Source organism: Pleurodeles waltl, chromosome 4_2, assembly GCF_031143425.1.
Source record: "Pleurodeles waltl isolate 20211129_DDA chromosome 4_2, aPleWal1.hap1.20221129, whole genome shotgun sequence".
In the NCBI taxonomy this organism is placed as follows: Eukaryota; Metazoa; Chordata; class Amphibia; order Caudata; family Salamandridae; genus Pleurodeles; species Pleurodeles waltl.
In genome coordinates this window covers 1028685208-1028698621 of record NC_090443.1, presented here as the reverse complement: position 1 = coordinate 1028698621, position 13414 = coordinate 1028685208, and the positions used below count along the sequence as shown (strand labels likewise).

Below are 13414 nucleotides of genomic sequence, written 5' to 3'. Positions count from 1 at the left end.
TCAGCTTAATGAAAACCATAAACCGCGCCTGTCTCTCCCACTTCATCCATCACCCCGCTAAGCGCTGCGTCCCATAACAGGATAACTGCATCTCGTGGCTCTCACGCTCAGCATGGAAACACCTCCCACACAGGATCAAAACAAAGACAGCACACTTCCAACCACACATATATGGTATTGGTATAACGTACTACCTACGTAGGAAAGCACTTCAGAGTCCCAGCTAGGGGTTATAAGCGCTATATATGTGTTGCAATAGAAAACAATACAATGTACCTCAATCCAGATCTGAAATACTCACTGCTGTTTCAGTATTGGGGCACAAAGAGTCCACAAAAAATGTCCTCAACTGCGCGGAAGCACCTACTGCTATTTCAGTGTTTGAGGCCACAGCCAAAATGCACCTCAATCCTGACACGGGCTGTTTTGTAACAGTGGGACGTACAGACAGCTCTGAGAATGCATCTCAACCCTATATACACTCCTGAACTGGCACCAGGCGGCGGCGTCTCCAGTATCTTGCTGAGGTGCGTTAGGCCCCCGCCCTGGCACTGCCGGGTGAATGCGGTGGGGGCTGAGAAGGGTGGGCGCTGGCACGCCTCCCATCGGCTGGGGCTGTGATAAGCCAACACTCGCGTCTTCTATATAAAGCCCCAAGGTCCACTCCTTTCAATCACGGTGACCTCTCTCTCACTCTCTCCTAGGCTGCGTCGGGAGCCCTTCCTCCTCCTCAGCCACTGGGGCCCTCGGAGCCATCTCTGGACACATTAAGGTAGAGGCTGTGTGTTGTACACGTTTTATTGGCTGCATGTAATCTGCTAGTGGTGAGGGCACGGAGGCCACTGAAGGCAGGAGGTAAAGAAGGATGGCACGGGGGCTGGCACCCTGGTCTCATTTCTTTTCATTTGGGGTTTATTCTGAGGGTCAGCTCTGTGGAGCAGGTGGACGTACAGAGAGGCACGGGACACAGACGACAGAGAGGCACTGGACACACAGACGGCACAGAGGCACAGGACTGGAAAGACAGAGACGCACTGGGCACACCGACGACAGAGGCCACAGGACACCCAGACGACAGAGAGGCACTGGACACACCGACGACAGAGGCCACAGGACACCCAGACGACAGAGGGGCACTGGACACACCGACGACAGAGGCCACAGGACACACAGACGACAGAGAGGCACTGGACACACAGACGGCACAGAGGCACATGACTGGAAAGACAGACGACAGAGACGCACTGGGCACACCGACGACAGAGGCCACAGGACACCCAGACGACAGAGAGCCAATGGGCACACAGACGAAAGAGAGGCACTGGACACACCGACGACAAAGAGGCACTGGACAAACAGATGACAGAGAGGCACTGGACAGAGGCACTGGACACACAGATGTCAGAGAGGCATTGGACACAGACAACAGGGTGACACTGGACACAGACGATAGAGAGGCAATGAACACAGACGACAGAGGGGCACTGGACCCACGGACAACATAGAGGCACTGGACACACGGACAACAGAGAGGCACCGGGCACACAGACAGAAAGGCACTGGACACAGGCGACAGAGAGGAACTGGGCACACTGACAGAGGCACTGGACACACGGACAACAGAGAGGCACTGGGCACACAGACAGAGGCACTGGACACACAGACGACAACGAGGCACAGGACACACAGACGACAGGGAGGCACTGGACACACAGACGACAGGGAGGCACTGGACACACCTACGACAGAGAGGCACTGGACACACAGACAGAGAGACACTGGACACAGACGACTGAGAGGCACTGGACACACTGATGACAGAGAGACACTGGACACACAGAGGGACTGGACACACAGAGGACAGAGAGGCAGTGGTCACACTGATGACAGAGAGACACTGGACACACAGACGATACAGAGGGACTGGACACACAGAGGACAGAGAGGCAGTGGACACACATACGACAAAGTGCAGAGGGGGGATGTGGTGGGCACAGGGGGCGCATTCCATATTGCATTATATCTTCAACTGTAATCCTTTTTGAAGCATAGTAAATGATACCCTTACAGCGTACCAGGTCATGGCAAACTTTATTGGGGCTTTTCGATGATCACTTCACCAACACCCTCCACCAGTTTCTCCCATCTCTCCATAGCCCCTCGCTCACATGTATTTAATTTGTTTAATAGTGCCTCTCTCACCAGCGTATGTTGTTGGAGCTCTTTACATCACACACATACAGAGACAATGTCATATGTGTGTAAATCAGGTTATAGAAAATGTTGACAAGGGGGACTACAAGGTGTAGTGTTACGTCATTCATACTGGTAGGCATTTTTTTAAGAGTGGTCTGGGGAAGTATAAACAGAGGATTCCGAATATAATACAGTGGTTAGGGTTGACTTTACTAACATTAATTTCAACACAAACAAACCCTTTTAGCAAAATTAGGATAATCAAAGACTGGGGAAAACTACCTTTCTAACCTGTACCATGCAGTTTGCATGCGGTTCTTTGATGTCACTTCATTGCTCACTGCGCTAGTTTATGATTTTAACTTATGAACTGCACAATAACAAAAGGATCTCTGTGACAAAAGCAGTATCCACTGAGCTATGCACATAAAATACTGTTCTGTGATGTCAATCGTACACGTTCTTTGCAGCAGGCGTTTGAACCCTCTGCGCTACCTTAGATGAGTCAAAACTGCAACTAGACAACATTCTGATCTCGCTCCAGCAGGTACATGAATCACCAGAGTTATCTTAGCACTTTTATTGTTGCCTGAAAACCAGAAACTCTGCACTTCTCCAAAAGCGTCCACCCCATCCTTTCCGCCTCCCGGGGAAACACCCGATGCTCGGTGTAGCCAGTCCGTCCTTGGTGAGCTGGGGACAAACCGGGACTGGTGAAGACGGACTGGGACTGGTGCGGCGGTGCACTATAGGTAAGAGAAGGTGGCACACAGGGACTGCTGAAAAAGGGTGTGGACATAGAAACCGAGAATAGGGTGCGGGTAGTATTGAAGGACAGGTGTGCACGGCAAGGACACGGGTGAGAAGGGCACACAACATGACAGCTGAGGAAATGACCACAGGGAGGACAGTTTGGGACTTCTGTGGGGTAACTAATGTGATTATAAACTTGTTGACACCTATAAAGAGGGGAGAGGGACGAAGAAGGCAGGAGAAACACATCGTGGCCCTTTAACGAGTTGGAAACACCAGAAACTGTTGATTAGGGAGCGAGAGGGGTAATGAACTGCTAAGGGGGGAGGCAGAAGTGGAAAAACGAGGAGCCTGTAACCTTCTGAAGAAAGGAAAAGAGGGCAAAGCAGGTAAAAATACACACCTACACATACACACAGCTCTGCAGAAACAAGCACTACAAAAGCCAATAGGTCGTGCTTTTAGACTAGGAGAGATGAACTATTGGCTTTGCCAATGCCTGTCTCTAAAGCACTGTTTGAAAAAAAGATAAGATAAAAATTCTAAATATCGAATGAGAAGCAAAACACACATTTTTAGGGTATCTCGAAACTATTTAAATCAATATTTTCAATCTTTAAAATTGCATAGTTTATTTTTCTAATACTTTGCACCAGGAAATCCTGAATAGAATATAAAAAGAATAGGAAAATGTCAGCATACTACAGAACTCCCAACTCAAACAAATGCTAGAGCAATCACTCATCAGCAACCCAGGGAGCAAAGTTTAGGGCTTCCAGTAGAACAGAAACTTCCTTTTCAGTTATGCAAAGTAGCACAAGCTGCCTTTATGCCAGCTCAGTGAGCACAGGAATCTGCCCTTCCATCAGTATTATAAATGGTGCTTTGTGTACCAAAGGCTGGCCGTTCATGCAACATGTAGAATGCAAGAGATAAAACAAGCCACCTCAAATATGTCTATTCTTTAGTCAAATCCTGGCACAAATACTCCCCTTGCAGCGGTTCTACGGAGGAGGTGGGAGGCAAGGGGAGGAACACAGAGAGCGGGAATGTGATCGGGAAGATGCACCCGTGGAGAGAGAGCAAAGAATATAGAGTACGCAAAGGAAAAAGTAATTCCCTGGTGCGAGCTGTGGAAGGATGTAAGTCCTCCAATCAAAAAGATGGTAAAGAGGTTATGCTCAAGGGAGGGACAAACACAAGAGGAAGGAAAGCCATTTAAAAAGAAGCAAGCAAATGAGGATGGCAAGAAAGCGAACCAATGATAAGTATCAGACTGAACTAAAGCCCATTATTTGTACTGATACCTCCACAATAGGTCTTTTTCACAACAGACAACTTTTTTTTGATTTTTTGAAAATATGTTGCATGTTCTAAAAATCTGGATTTAGAATGTAAAGTCACCCAACAATTGCCTTTACAGCTGAAATAGACACTGGGCTGACCAATGACATAAATGTGACTGTTGTAGCCTTAAACCTAATCAATCTCATGGCCACTACATGCCATGTCCACTCAGTGACAAAATAATCATTTTGATAAGACAATGTGTATCCTTCCACTGCTCAAATTCATGGAACTATTTTTTTAAACTTTTTCCTACTGCACACATGCACTTATTATTTTTAGAGGCAAAGACTAATGTAAAGATTTTATTTGATCAACAATAAAATGTATTACCCAAGGTGACCGCTTCTTACACCATTTTTATCTAGTGACTGTAAAGAAATAAGCTGTTGCTGCATGGGATGCATTTAGAGAGAGGTTCACTCCCCCACCTTAAACAAAAGCGGCTGGGGCTTGGTGAGAGCCGACCAGCCTCTTAACAGCCTAAAGGGAGTCCTACTAGTCACACCACTGGGCATGGTCACAGCCATTGGAATTATGTGATAGTGCAGCCGTGGAGTTTTCTGCATAATTATGGATTTCCATATTTGCCACATAATCCATCATCGGCAACATAATCTGAAGATTTTTGCAAAAAATGGTTTCTAGCTCAAATCTATCAGTAGTTATTACAATCGTGGTGACCTGTGTTGCTGTGCAATGGACGGCCCTGTGCATTGGTTGACTGGCCACTTCTCAGTTGCCTATTACTGTATTTGGATGTTAAACTGGCAGTAATGAGGTGAAACCTTTGAGCAGGGAGTGTCAACATATCAAAAAATGACAACATTATGAATTAAGGCTTCCATAAAATGCACCGCAGTAGGTCTCATTACTTGTCTTGTTCATACCAAATAACTTAGTGATCCCTGCTGCATAATGTCTTTCTCCCCTGCATAATTCCAGTGGTCCTGGGCATGGTTCTGTATGCTCACAGGCAGTTCCTCAATGAGTTATTCACAGATAAGCCCCCTATAAGAGATAACTGTATGGTCTCTTTTATTAATCAGTTGGCATGTTCAACCTGCCTATTACCTTGGGGTAGGTCACTGACAACTTGCTTGGGAACTCCTTCCTTCGACAATATTTGTTTCAAGAATTCTAGTACCTCCCTTGTCAAAGGCAGTTTATAGCATTTTAAATCACTCCATGCCACAGCGCATGAAAAGTGGTAATTTATTCCTAGGCCCTATCAGACCTACACTCATATCCTGCTTAGGTCCCTCATGTAAATTCACAAGTGGATTGACTTTTATCTTGAGTGTTTCATCAGAACTTTTACACATTTTGCAGTTATGCACAGCACATGTATGTCCACATCTTGCTCCATAGTGGGTTCCCACTAATTCATAAAGTGATACAAACACTATCAAATTGTCCTCATGCCATCCCAGTAGCTTTCAACCAACACCAACTTGACGTGCATCAAATATCACTATAGAACTTAGAGTCTCTTCAAAGGCCTCAAGCATGGTGGCTCTTGCAACTTCTTCTTCAGCTGCTGCATGTTCCTTTCACAGCTCCATCCCTAATCAAAATCAGTCGTTAGCCAGTTTTCTTATCAGTTTCACCTTCTTTGGATAATTCTTTATGTATCTTGTTTAAAACTTGCATAATAAAAGGAAGGATGCAAGTTTTTCCTTGTTACTCAGTAGTGAAGACTGTGTATTGGTGAACGCTAAGGATGGCTTGGGAGTGACACCATCAACGCTGATGACATGAACCAAATGCTCCCCCAAAGGATTGCATAAATCTTCATTTCTCCTTCTTGAATTTCAAGCCAAGATCCTCAAATCTTTGCAGCACTTCACACATCTTGGTGGCATGCAGCAGAACTGGAATACTCCATTGGGCATCTTGAGCGCTGTGAGGTTTCTTGAATCTTGATGCAATCTGAAGACAGTGAAGTCAACAGTGCTAAAGGCCTTTTCATCATCAGGTGTAGTTACCATGTCATGGATTAAGAATATTACTTAATACTAAACCACCACGTGTGGATTCACCGGTTGAAGAGCAATGCATATTGTTATTTCAGAATTCCTTTTCTTGGTCATGAACAAAGGAGACAACCACTAAAATACAGAGACTCGTTTCATAATGCCACAAGCTTTCTATTTGTCCAAAACCAGCTTTACATCTTTTTGAGCCCATAGTTACATGTTCTAAAACAACCTTTTGTTTGACTGGTTGTGCTCTAATTTTTTTTGTTTTTGAAGTATGCAGTGTTGGAATCCCATGAGGAGACCCAGTTCATATCTAAAACACTCTCATAGTCCTGTTAGACAACCTCAAAGTTATTGTTCACCACACTGAAAACCAACAGTAACTTGCATATGTTCATCCTCATTTGGGGATTCTGTTAATCAGACCATCCCAGAGTGTTTAGACCCTAGTAGCTGCAAACCATAATTCTACCTTGAACACAAACTGAAGTTTGATTTTGTGTCCTCCGTAGACACTGTGTAACTATGCAACTTATAGCGCACTTTTTCCTTCATGAGTAAATTATTATAAGTCCTCATATGGATGATGTTGAGTCTTGACCCTGTGTCCAAAAGGACTTCCATTTCCACTTGGCTGATATGCACAACACATCTGGGTTGGCTCATGAAAACATTTTAGGATGGCCACCCACAACACCAGACTTTCAATGTGCTCCTCGACATTTATTGCGTCTTTATCTTCCTCATTGACAGTGAAGACTATCATAGATCGATTCATTGCCCTACACGCCTATGAAAAATGACCCTTTTAACTACATTTGCAGCAGTCTTTGCCCAGGACAGAACAATTTCTATTTGACGTCAATTGATTTCTGGTTCTGCACCGGTAACACACATTTTTGTTGGACTAGTCTAAACTTGTTTGATGCAAACTTGTTTTTATAATTGATAATTACATTTTTGGTTCATACAAAATGACTTCCGTAACCTGAGTCAGGTTTCCTTAGTATCCTTATTCCTTTGGCTGATCAGTCAACAGTTTATGGTACTAATAACTTTGGGCCAGATGTACGAAGCATTTTGCATGGCGCAAACTGTGAAATTCGCAGTTTGCGCCATGCAAAACGGGCATCGCGATGCACAATCCCATTTTGCGAGTCAGAATGCAACTTGCAAATAGAAAGGGGTGTTCCCTTCCTATTTGCGATTCGCACCGCGATGCACAATTGCTTTGTGACAGCGAACGCGGTTGCAAAGCAATTCGCAGTTAGCGTCCATGTCAAGTGGGTGCTAACTCATTCGCAAAAGGGAAGGGGTCCCTATGGGACCCCCTTCCCCTATGTGAATGTCGCCATAAATACTTTTTCAGAGCAGGCAGTGGTCCAATGGACCACTGCCTACTCTGAAAAAACGAAACCAAATGGTTTCATTTTTTATTTTGTATTGCAACTCGTTTTCCTTTAAGGAAAATGGGCTGCAATACAAAAAAAACCTGCTTTATTAAAAAAGCAGTCACAGACATGGAGGTCTGCTATCTCCAGCAGGCCACCATCCCTGTGAGTGCAGGGAATCGCAAGAGGGTCGCAAATTGCGACCCACATCATTAATATTAATGAGGTGGGTCTTTGCGATCCCCTTGCGATTCGCAGAAGGTGTCTGAGACACCATTCTGCATATAATTTTGTGACTTGGAAATTGCGAGTCACACCGACTCGCAATTTCCGAGTCGCAAAATCATATCTTGCTACATCTGGCCCTTTATGCAAGCTTTGATTCATGTGGCGAAGCACCCCCTCCAGTACCGACGGAGAGATGTGAACAGTATTTCACCATGTATCATTTCATTAGTATTGCTGAAATAACACATTTAAATCAGCATGCACAAAGCTGACACATAGGCTTCTTCTGACTGTCCGGGTTGTTTGACACCTGTAGTTATAAATGTGCCTTTCCATGATTAAAATGAGAGTGCTGTCAAAATGTTCCTCCATTCTTTTCTTTGTTTCAATAGATGTATCCCATTATTCCTCATTTCTCAGTTGGTGCAATATAGTAAAACGGGTGCCTGCCCCTAGCTCCCACATACTGGAATGGTGATGTTTGTTTTCTTTTAGCCTTATACTCCATTACAACAATGGTAACCAAGTGCATTTTAAAGCTTTTTATACATTGATGCAGTTGTTCCCTTGGTAATCCAGGGATTCCGAGGAAGTTATTGGTGTACCATTCATAACTCTAACCATGGGTAAATGTAAAATGTAAATTAGCACTTGTATAGCGCACTACTCACCCGTTAGGGTCTCAAGGCGCTGTACTCATACCGCTATGGAACCCCTCCTGGCTTTTCCCTGTGAGGCGCCCACTCCTGAGCACCCCCAGGGTGAAGCCAGGCATCCAAGCGCTGTTGGGGCCGTTGTGGAGATTAAGCAAGCTATTGCCCAGAGTTGCAGAGTGGGACCCATGAATTAGATTAGGCACCGAGGCGAGAATTATCTGGTCAAGGGGAATTGAGCCCAAGACCTGCCGAAGCAGGACTTGAACCCTGGTCTTGAGCCAGATCTCTGCTTCAGGGTCTGCCGCTCTAACCATTGAGCCACACTTCTCCACATGCGAAGTGCTGGAGAGCAGAGAAGACACCACAGGCTAAAGGTTATCAGCCAGGCCTCAAGCTTTAGTCTGGTGTTGCGTCACTCACACTTGTGTTCCACCCACTCCAGTTTGCATGGTCTGGCAAAGGTTCAGCCCACTAAAGCCATAGGCCGACTTAACTGTAAGTTGCAGCACGCTGCCCTTCCACAAGGAGCACGCTCACACACAAAGTAGTTCCCTTCAGTTCTGGGGACTAGTATGGTAGTACATGTTTTTTGGGAATTGATGAGAGCTTGACGGTTTCCCCACCAATATTTTTTTTTACAAAAAACATAATAGAATAAAATAATGTTTGCTAAAGCCAAAAGGTCTACTGGCTCTGCCAATGCTTGTTCCTGTTTGGAACCGCGATGCAAGTGGCCCTTTGTGGGTTTGTGTCCTAGTGATGAGAGGATGTTATTTTAGGTATCGTGCGTTCCTGGAGAGAACTAGAATGCGAAAGAAAAACTGCTGCAGTTCTTGTACTATCACGCATGCCATCAGAGATTCCCTCTGCAAGAGCAATCATCACCCCATCCAAATCCTTTGCTTTACATTACATCGCCACTATATTGGCTCTGCTTAGTTCTATATTAGGTTCAGTTAATGATGCAGTCCTTTAACATGGTCCATCGCTCATCCCGCCTCTCTGCGTGTCACTCTGCAGAATGCACTGCCTGCACTGCAAGAGACCTTGAGAACTAACTCTCTGCTTCTCTTTTTTACAGCGATCATCAGCCCAGAAGAATGGTAAGCTGTGCTCTGATTTACTACTGCGTGTTTTCCGTCTGTCTGCCTTCTGTCTCAATTTCACTCCTGGGAGAAAGTACACACTGGTGAAATACTACACAACTCACGGGTACAGCAGGAGAAGGACACACTACTGAAGTACTACAGAACTCACGGGCACAGCAGGAGAAGGACACACTACTGAAGTACTACACAACTCACGGGCACAGCAGGAGAAGGACACACTACTGAAGTACTACACAACTCACGGGCACAGCAGGAGAAGGACACACTACTAAAGTACTACAGAACTGACGGGCACAGCAGGAGGAGGGTACACTAAGGAAGTACTACAGAACTGACAGGGACAAAGCAGGAGGAGGGTACTCTACTGAAGTACTATAAAACTGAAAAGCACAGCAGAAGGATACACTACTAAAGTACTATAGAACGGATAAAGGCACAGCAGCAGGAGGGCACACCACTGAAGTACTGTAGATCTGACGGGCACAGCAGGAGAATGGTACACTACTGAAGTGCTACAGAACTGACTTGCATAGCAGGAGGAGGGTACTCTACTGAAGTGCTATAGAACTGACGGGCACAGCAGGAGGAGGGCACACTACTGAAGTAATATAGAACTGATGTGCACAGCAGGAGAATGGTACAGTACTGAAGTACTACAGAACTGCCAGGCACAGCAGGAGGAAGGTACACTACTGAAGTACTACAGAACTGACGGGCACAGCAGGAGGAGGGTACTCTATTGAAGTACTATAGAGCTGATGGGCACAGCAGGAGGAGGACTGAACACTACTAAACGACTATAGGACTAACGGGCACAGCAGGAGGAGGGAAGACTACCGAAATACTATAGAACTGATAGGGGGACTGCAGTAGGACTGACAGGGGGGCCTCAGGAGGCAGGTACACCGATGAAATACTATGGAAATGACAGGGGACAACAGGAGGGAGTACACTACTGAAGTACTACAAAACTGACATGGGCCCAGCAGGAGGAGGGTACACTACTAAAGTACTACAGAACTGACGAGCACAGCAAGAGGAAGGTGCACTTCTGAAGTACTACAGAACTGACGGGCACAGCAGGAAGAGGGTACACTGCTGAAGTACTATATAATGAACAGGGGGACAGCAAGAGGAGGCCTACACTACTGAATTACTACAGAACTGTCAGGGGGACCTCATGAGCGAGTACACCGCTGAAGTACTACAGAACTACCAGGGACACAACAGGAGGGGGTACAGTACCAAGGCACTACAGAACTGGCATGGGCACTGCAAGAGGCAGTGTACACTTCTGAAGTACTGCAGAACTGACAGGGGCACAGCAGAAGGAAAGAACTCTGCTGAAGTACTAGAGAACTCACAGGAGCAGAGCAGAAGGGGCTTCGGTACTAAAGTACTATTGAACTGACAAGGGCACCGCAAGAAGCAGTGTACACTACTGAAGTACTACAGAACTGTTTGGCACCAAAGGAGGAGGGTACACTATTAAAAGCACAGCAGGAGGGAGGTACACCAAAGAAGTCCTACAGAACTGATAGGCAAAGCAGGAGGAGGCACACTACTGAAGTACTATAGAACTGAGGGGCACAGCAGGAGGAGGGTACAATACTAAAGTACTATAGAACTGGTAGAGGCACAGCAGGAGAGGGATACACTACTGCAGTACTGTAGAACTGAAGGGCATAGCAGGAGGAGGATACACTACTAAAGTACTATAGAACTGATAAAGGCACAGTAGGAGAGGGATACGCTGCTGAAGTACTATAGAAATTATGTGCACAGCAGGAGGTGGGTACACTACTGAAGTACTACAGAAATGACGGGCACATCAGGAGAAGGGTACTCAACTAAAGTACTACAGAACTGACGGGCACAGCAGGAGGACAGTACACTACTGAACTACTATAGAACTGATGGGCACAGCAGGAGGAGGGTACACTACTAAAGTACTACAGAACTGATAAAGGCACAGCAACAGAGGGATACATTTGTGAAGTATTATAGAACTGACTTGCACAGCAGGAGGAAGATACACTGCTGAAGCACTATAGAACTGAAAGAGGCACAGCAGGAGGAGGGTACACTGCTGAAGTACTATAGAACGGCCGGGCACAGCAGGAGGAGCATACACTACTGAATTACTAGAGAACTGAAGGGCACAGCAGGAGGAGGGTACACTACTGAAGTAGTAGAGAACTGACGGGCACAGCAGGAGGAGCGCACACTACTGAAGTACCAGAGAACTGACGGGCACGGCAGGAGGAGGGTATACTACTTGAGTACTACAGAACTGACTGGGGCACAGCAGGAGGAGGGTACACAACTGATGTACTATAGAACTAACTGGCACAGCAGGAAAAGCGTACACTACTGAAGTACTTTAGAACTGATGGGCACAGCAGGAGGAGGGTACACTACTGAAGTACTACAGAACTGATAGGGACACAGCAGGAGGGGGTACACTCCTGAGGTACTACTGAAGTACTACAGAACTGACAGGGACACAGCAGGAGGGGGACTGCACTGCTGAAGTACTATTGACGTAATACATAACTGACAGGTGCAGAAGAGGGGGTGTGGGGTACACTACTGAAGTACCTGAGAACTGACATGGGCACAGCAAGAGGTGTTACATTACTGAAGTACTACACAACTGACAGGAGAACAGCAGTAGGAGGCCTACACTACATAGGTACTACAGAACTGACAGGGGCCCAGCAGCAGGAGGGTACACAACATATATACTACAGAACTGATGGGCACAGCTGGAGGAGGGTACACTACTGAAGTACTGCAGAACTGACAGGGGCAACAACAAAAGGAGGGTACACTACTGAATTACTACAGAACTGACAAGGGCACAGCAGGAGGAGGGTACACTGCTGAAGTACTACAGAACTGGCAGGGGCACAGCAGGAGGAGGGTACATTGCTGAAGTACTATAGAACTGACGGGCCCAGCAGGAGCAGGGCACTCTACTGAGGTACTACAGAACTGACGGGGGCAAAGCAGGAGGAGGGTGCACTACTGAAGTACTACAGAACTGACAGGGACACAGCAGGAGGGGGTACATTCCTGAGGTACTACTGAAGTACTACATAACTGACAGGGACATAGCAGGAGGGGGCCTACACTGCTGAAGTACTACTGATGTACTACAGAACTGACAGGTGCACAACAGGGGGTGGGTGGTACACTACTGAAGTACCTGAGAACTGACAGGGGTACAGAAAGAGGCATTACATTGCTCAAGTACTACACAACTGACAGAACAGCAGTAGGAGGCCTACACTACATACGTTCTACAGAACTGACAGGAGTACACCAGCAGTGCTATACGCCTCAAGTACTAGAGTACTGACAGGGGCACAGCAGGAGGGTGGTAGACTCCTGAACTACTATCGAACTGACATGAGCACAGCAAAAGGAGGCCTATACAGCTGGAAGCCTATATCACTGACATGGTATCACTGTACAAAGGTCATACTGTACATGTTCTATAGCACTTACATCACTGCTGAACTTCTGGAGGAAGCTCACACTGTAGGAGTCCTGCAACACTGACAGGGCGCTGCTGGTGCATTCTCACGCTGCAGGGGACATAGCACACTGATATGACACTGCTTTAGGAAGCTTGGACTGCAGGAGTACTATAACACTTACATAGCACTGCAGCAGGAAGCCATACACTGTGGTGTTCTGTAGCTCTAGGAGGCCACTGCTAGAGGAAGCTCACACTGCTGGAGTTC

General features: G+C 46.3%; 1 protein-coding gene across 1 annotated transcript in view; it reads left to right on the top strand.

Annotated features, from left to right (window-relative positions):
• The first annotated feature begins 655 nt into the window (after positions 1 to 655).
• Positions 656 to 13414, top strand: part of LOC138293639 (carnosine synthase 1-like) — a 205572-nt gene continuing 192813 nt past the window's right edge. Inside the window, exons 1-2 of the mRNA XM_069232927.1 lie at positions 656 to 772; positions 9635 to 9656. Of these exons, the coding sequence (XP_069089028.1) occupies positions 9654 to 9656 (3 nt within the window). The 5' untranslated portion in view covers positions 656 to 772; positions 9635 to 9653. The remainder of the gene's footprint in view (positions 773 to 9634; positions 9657 to 13414) is intronic.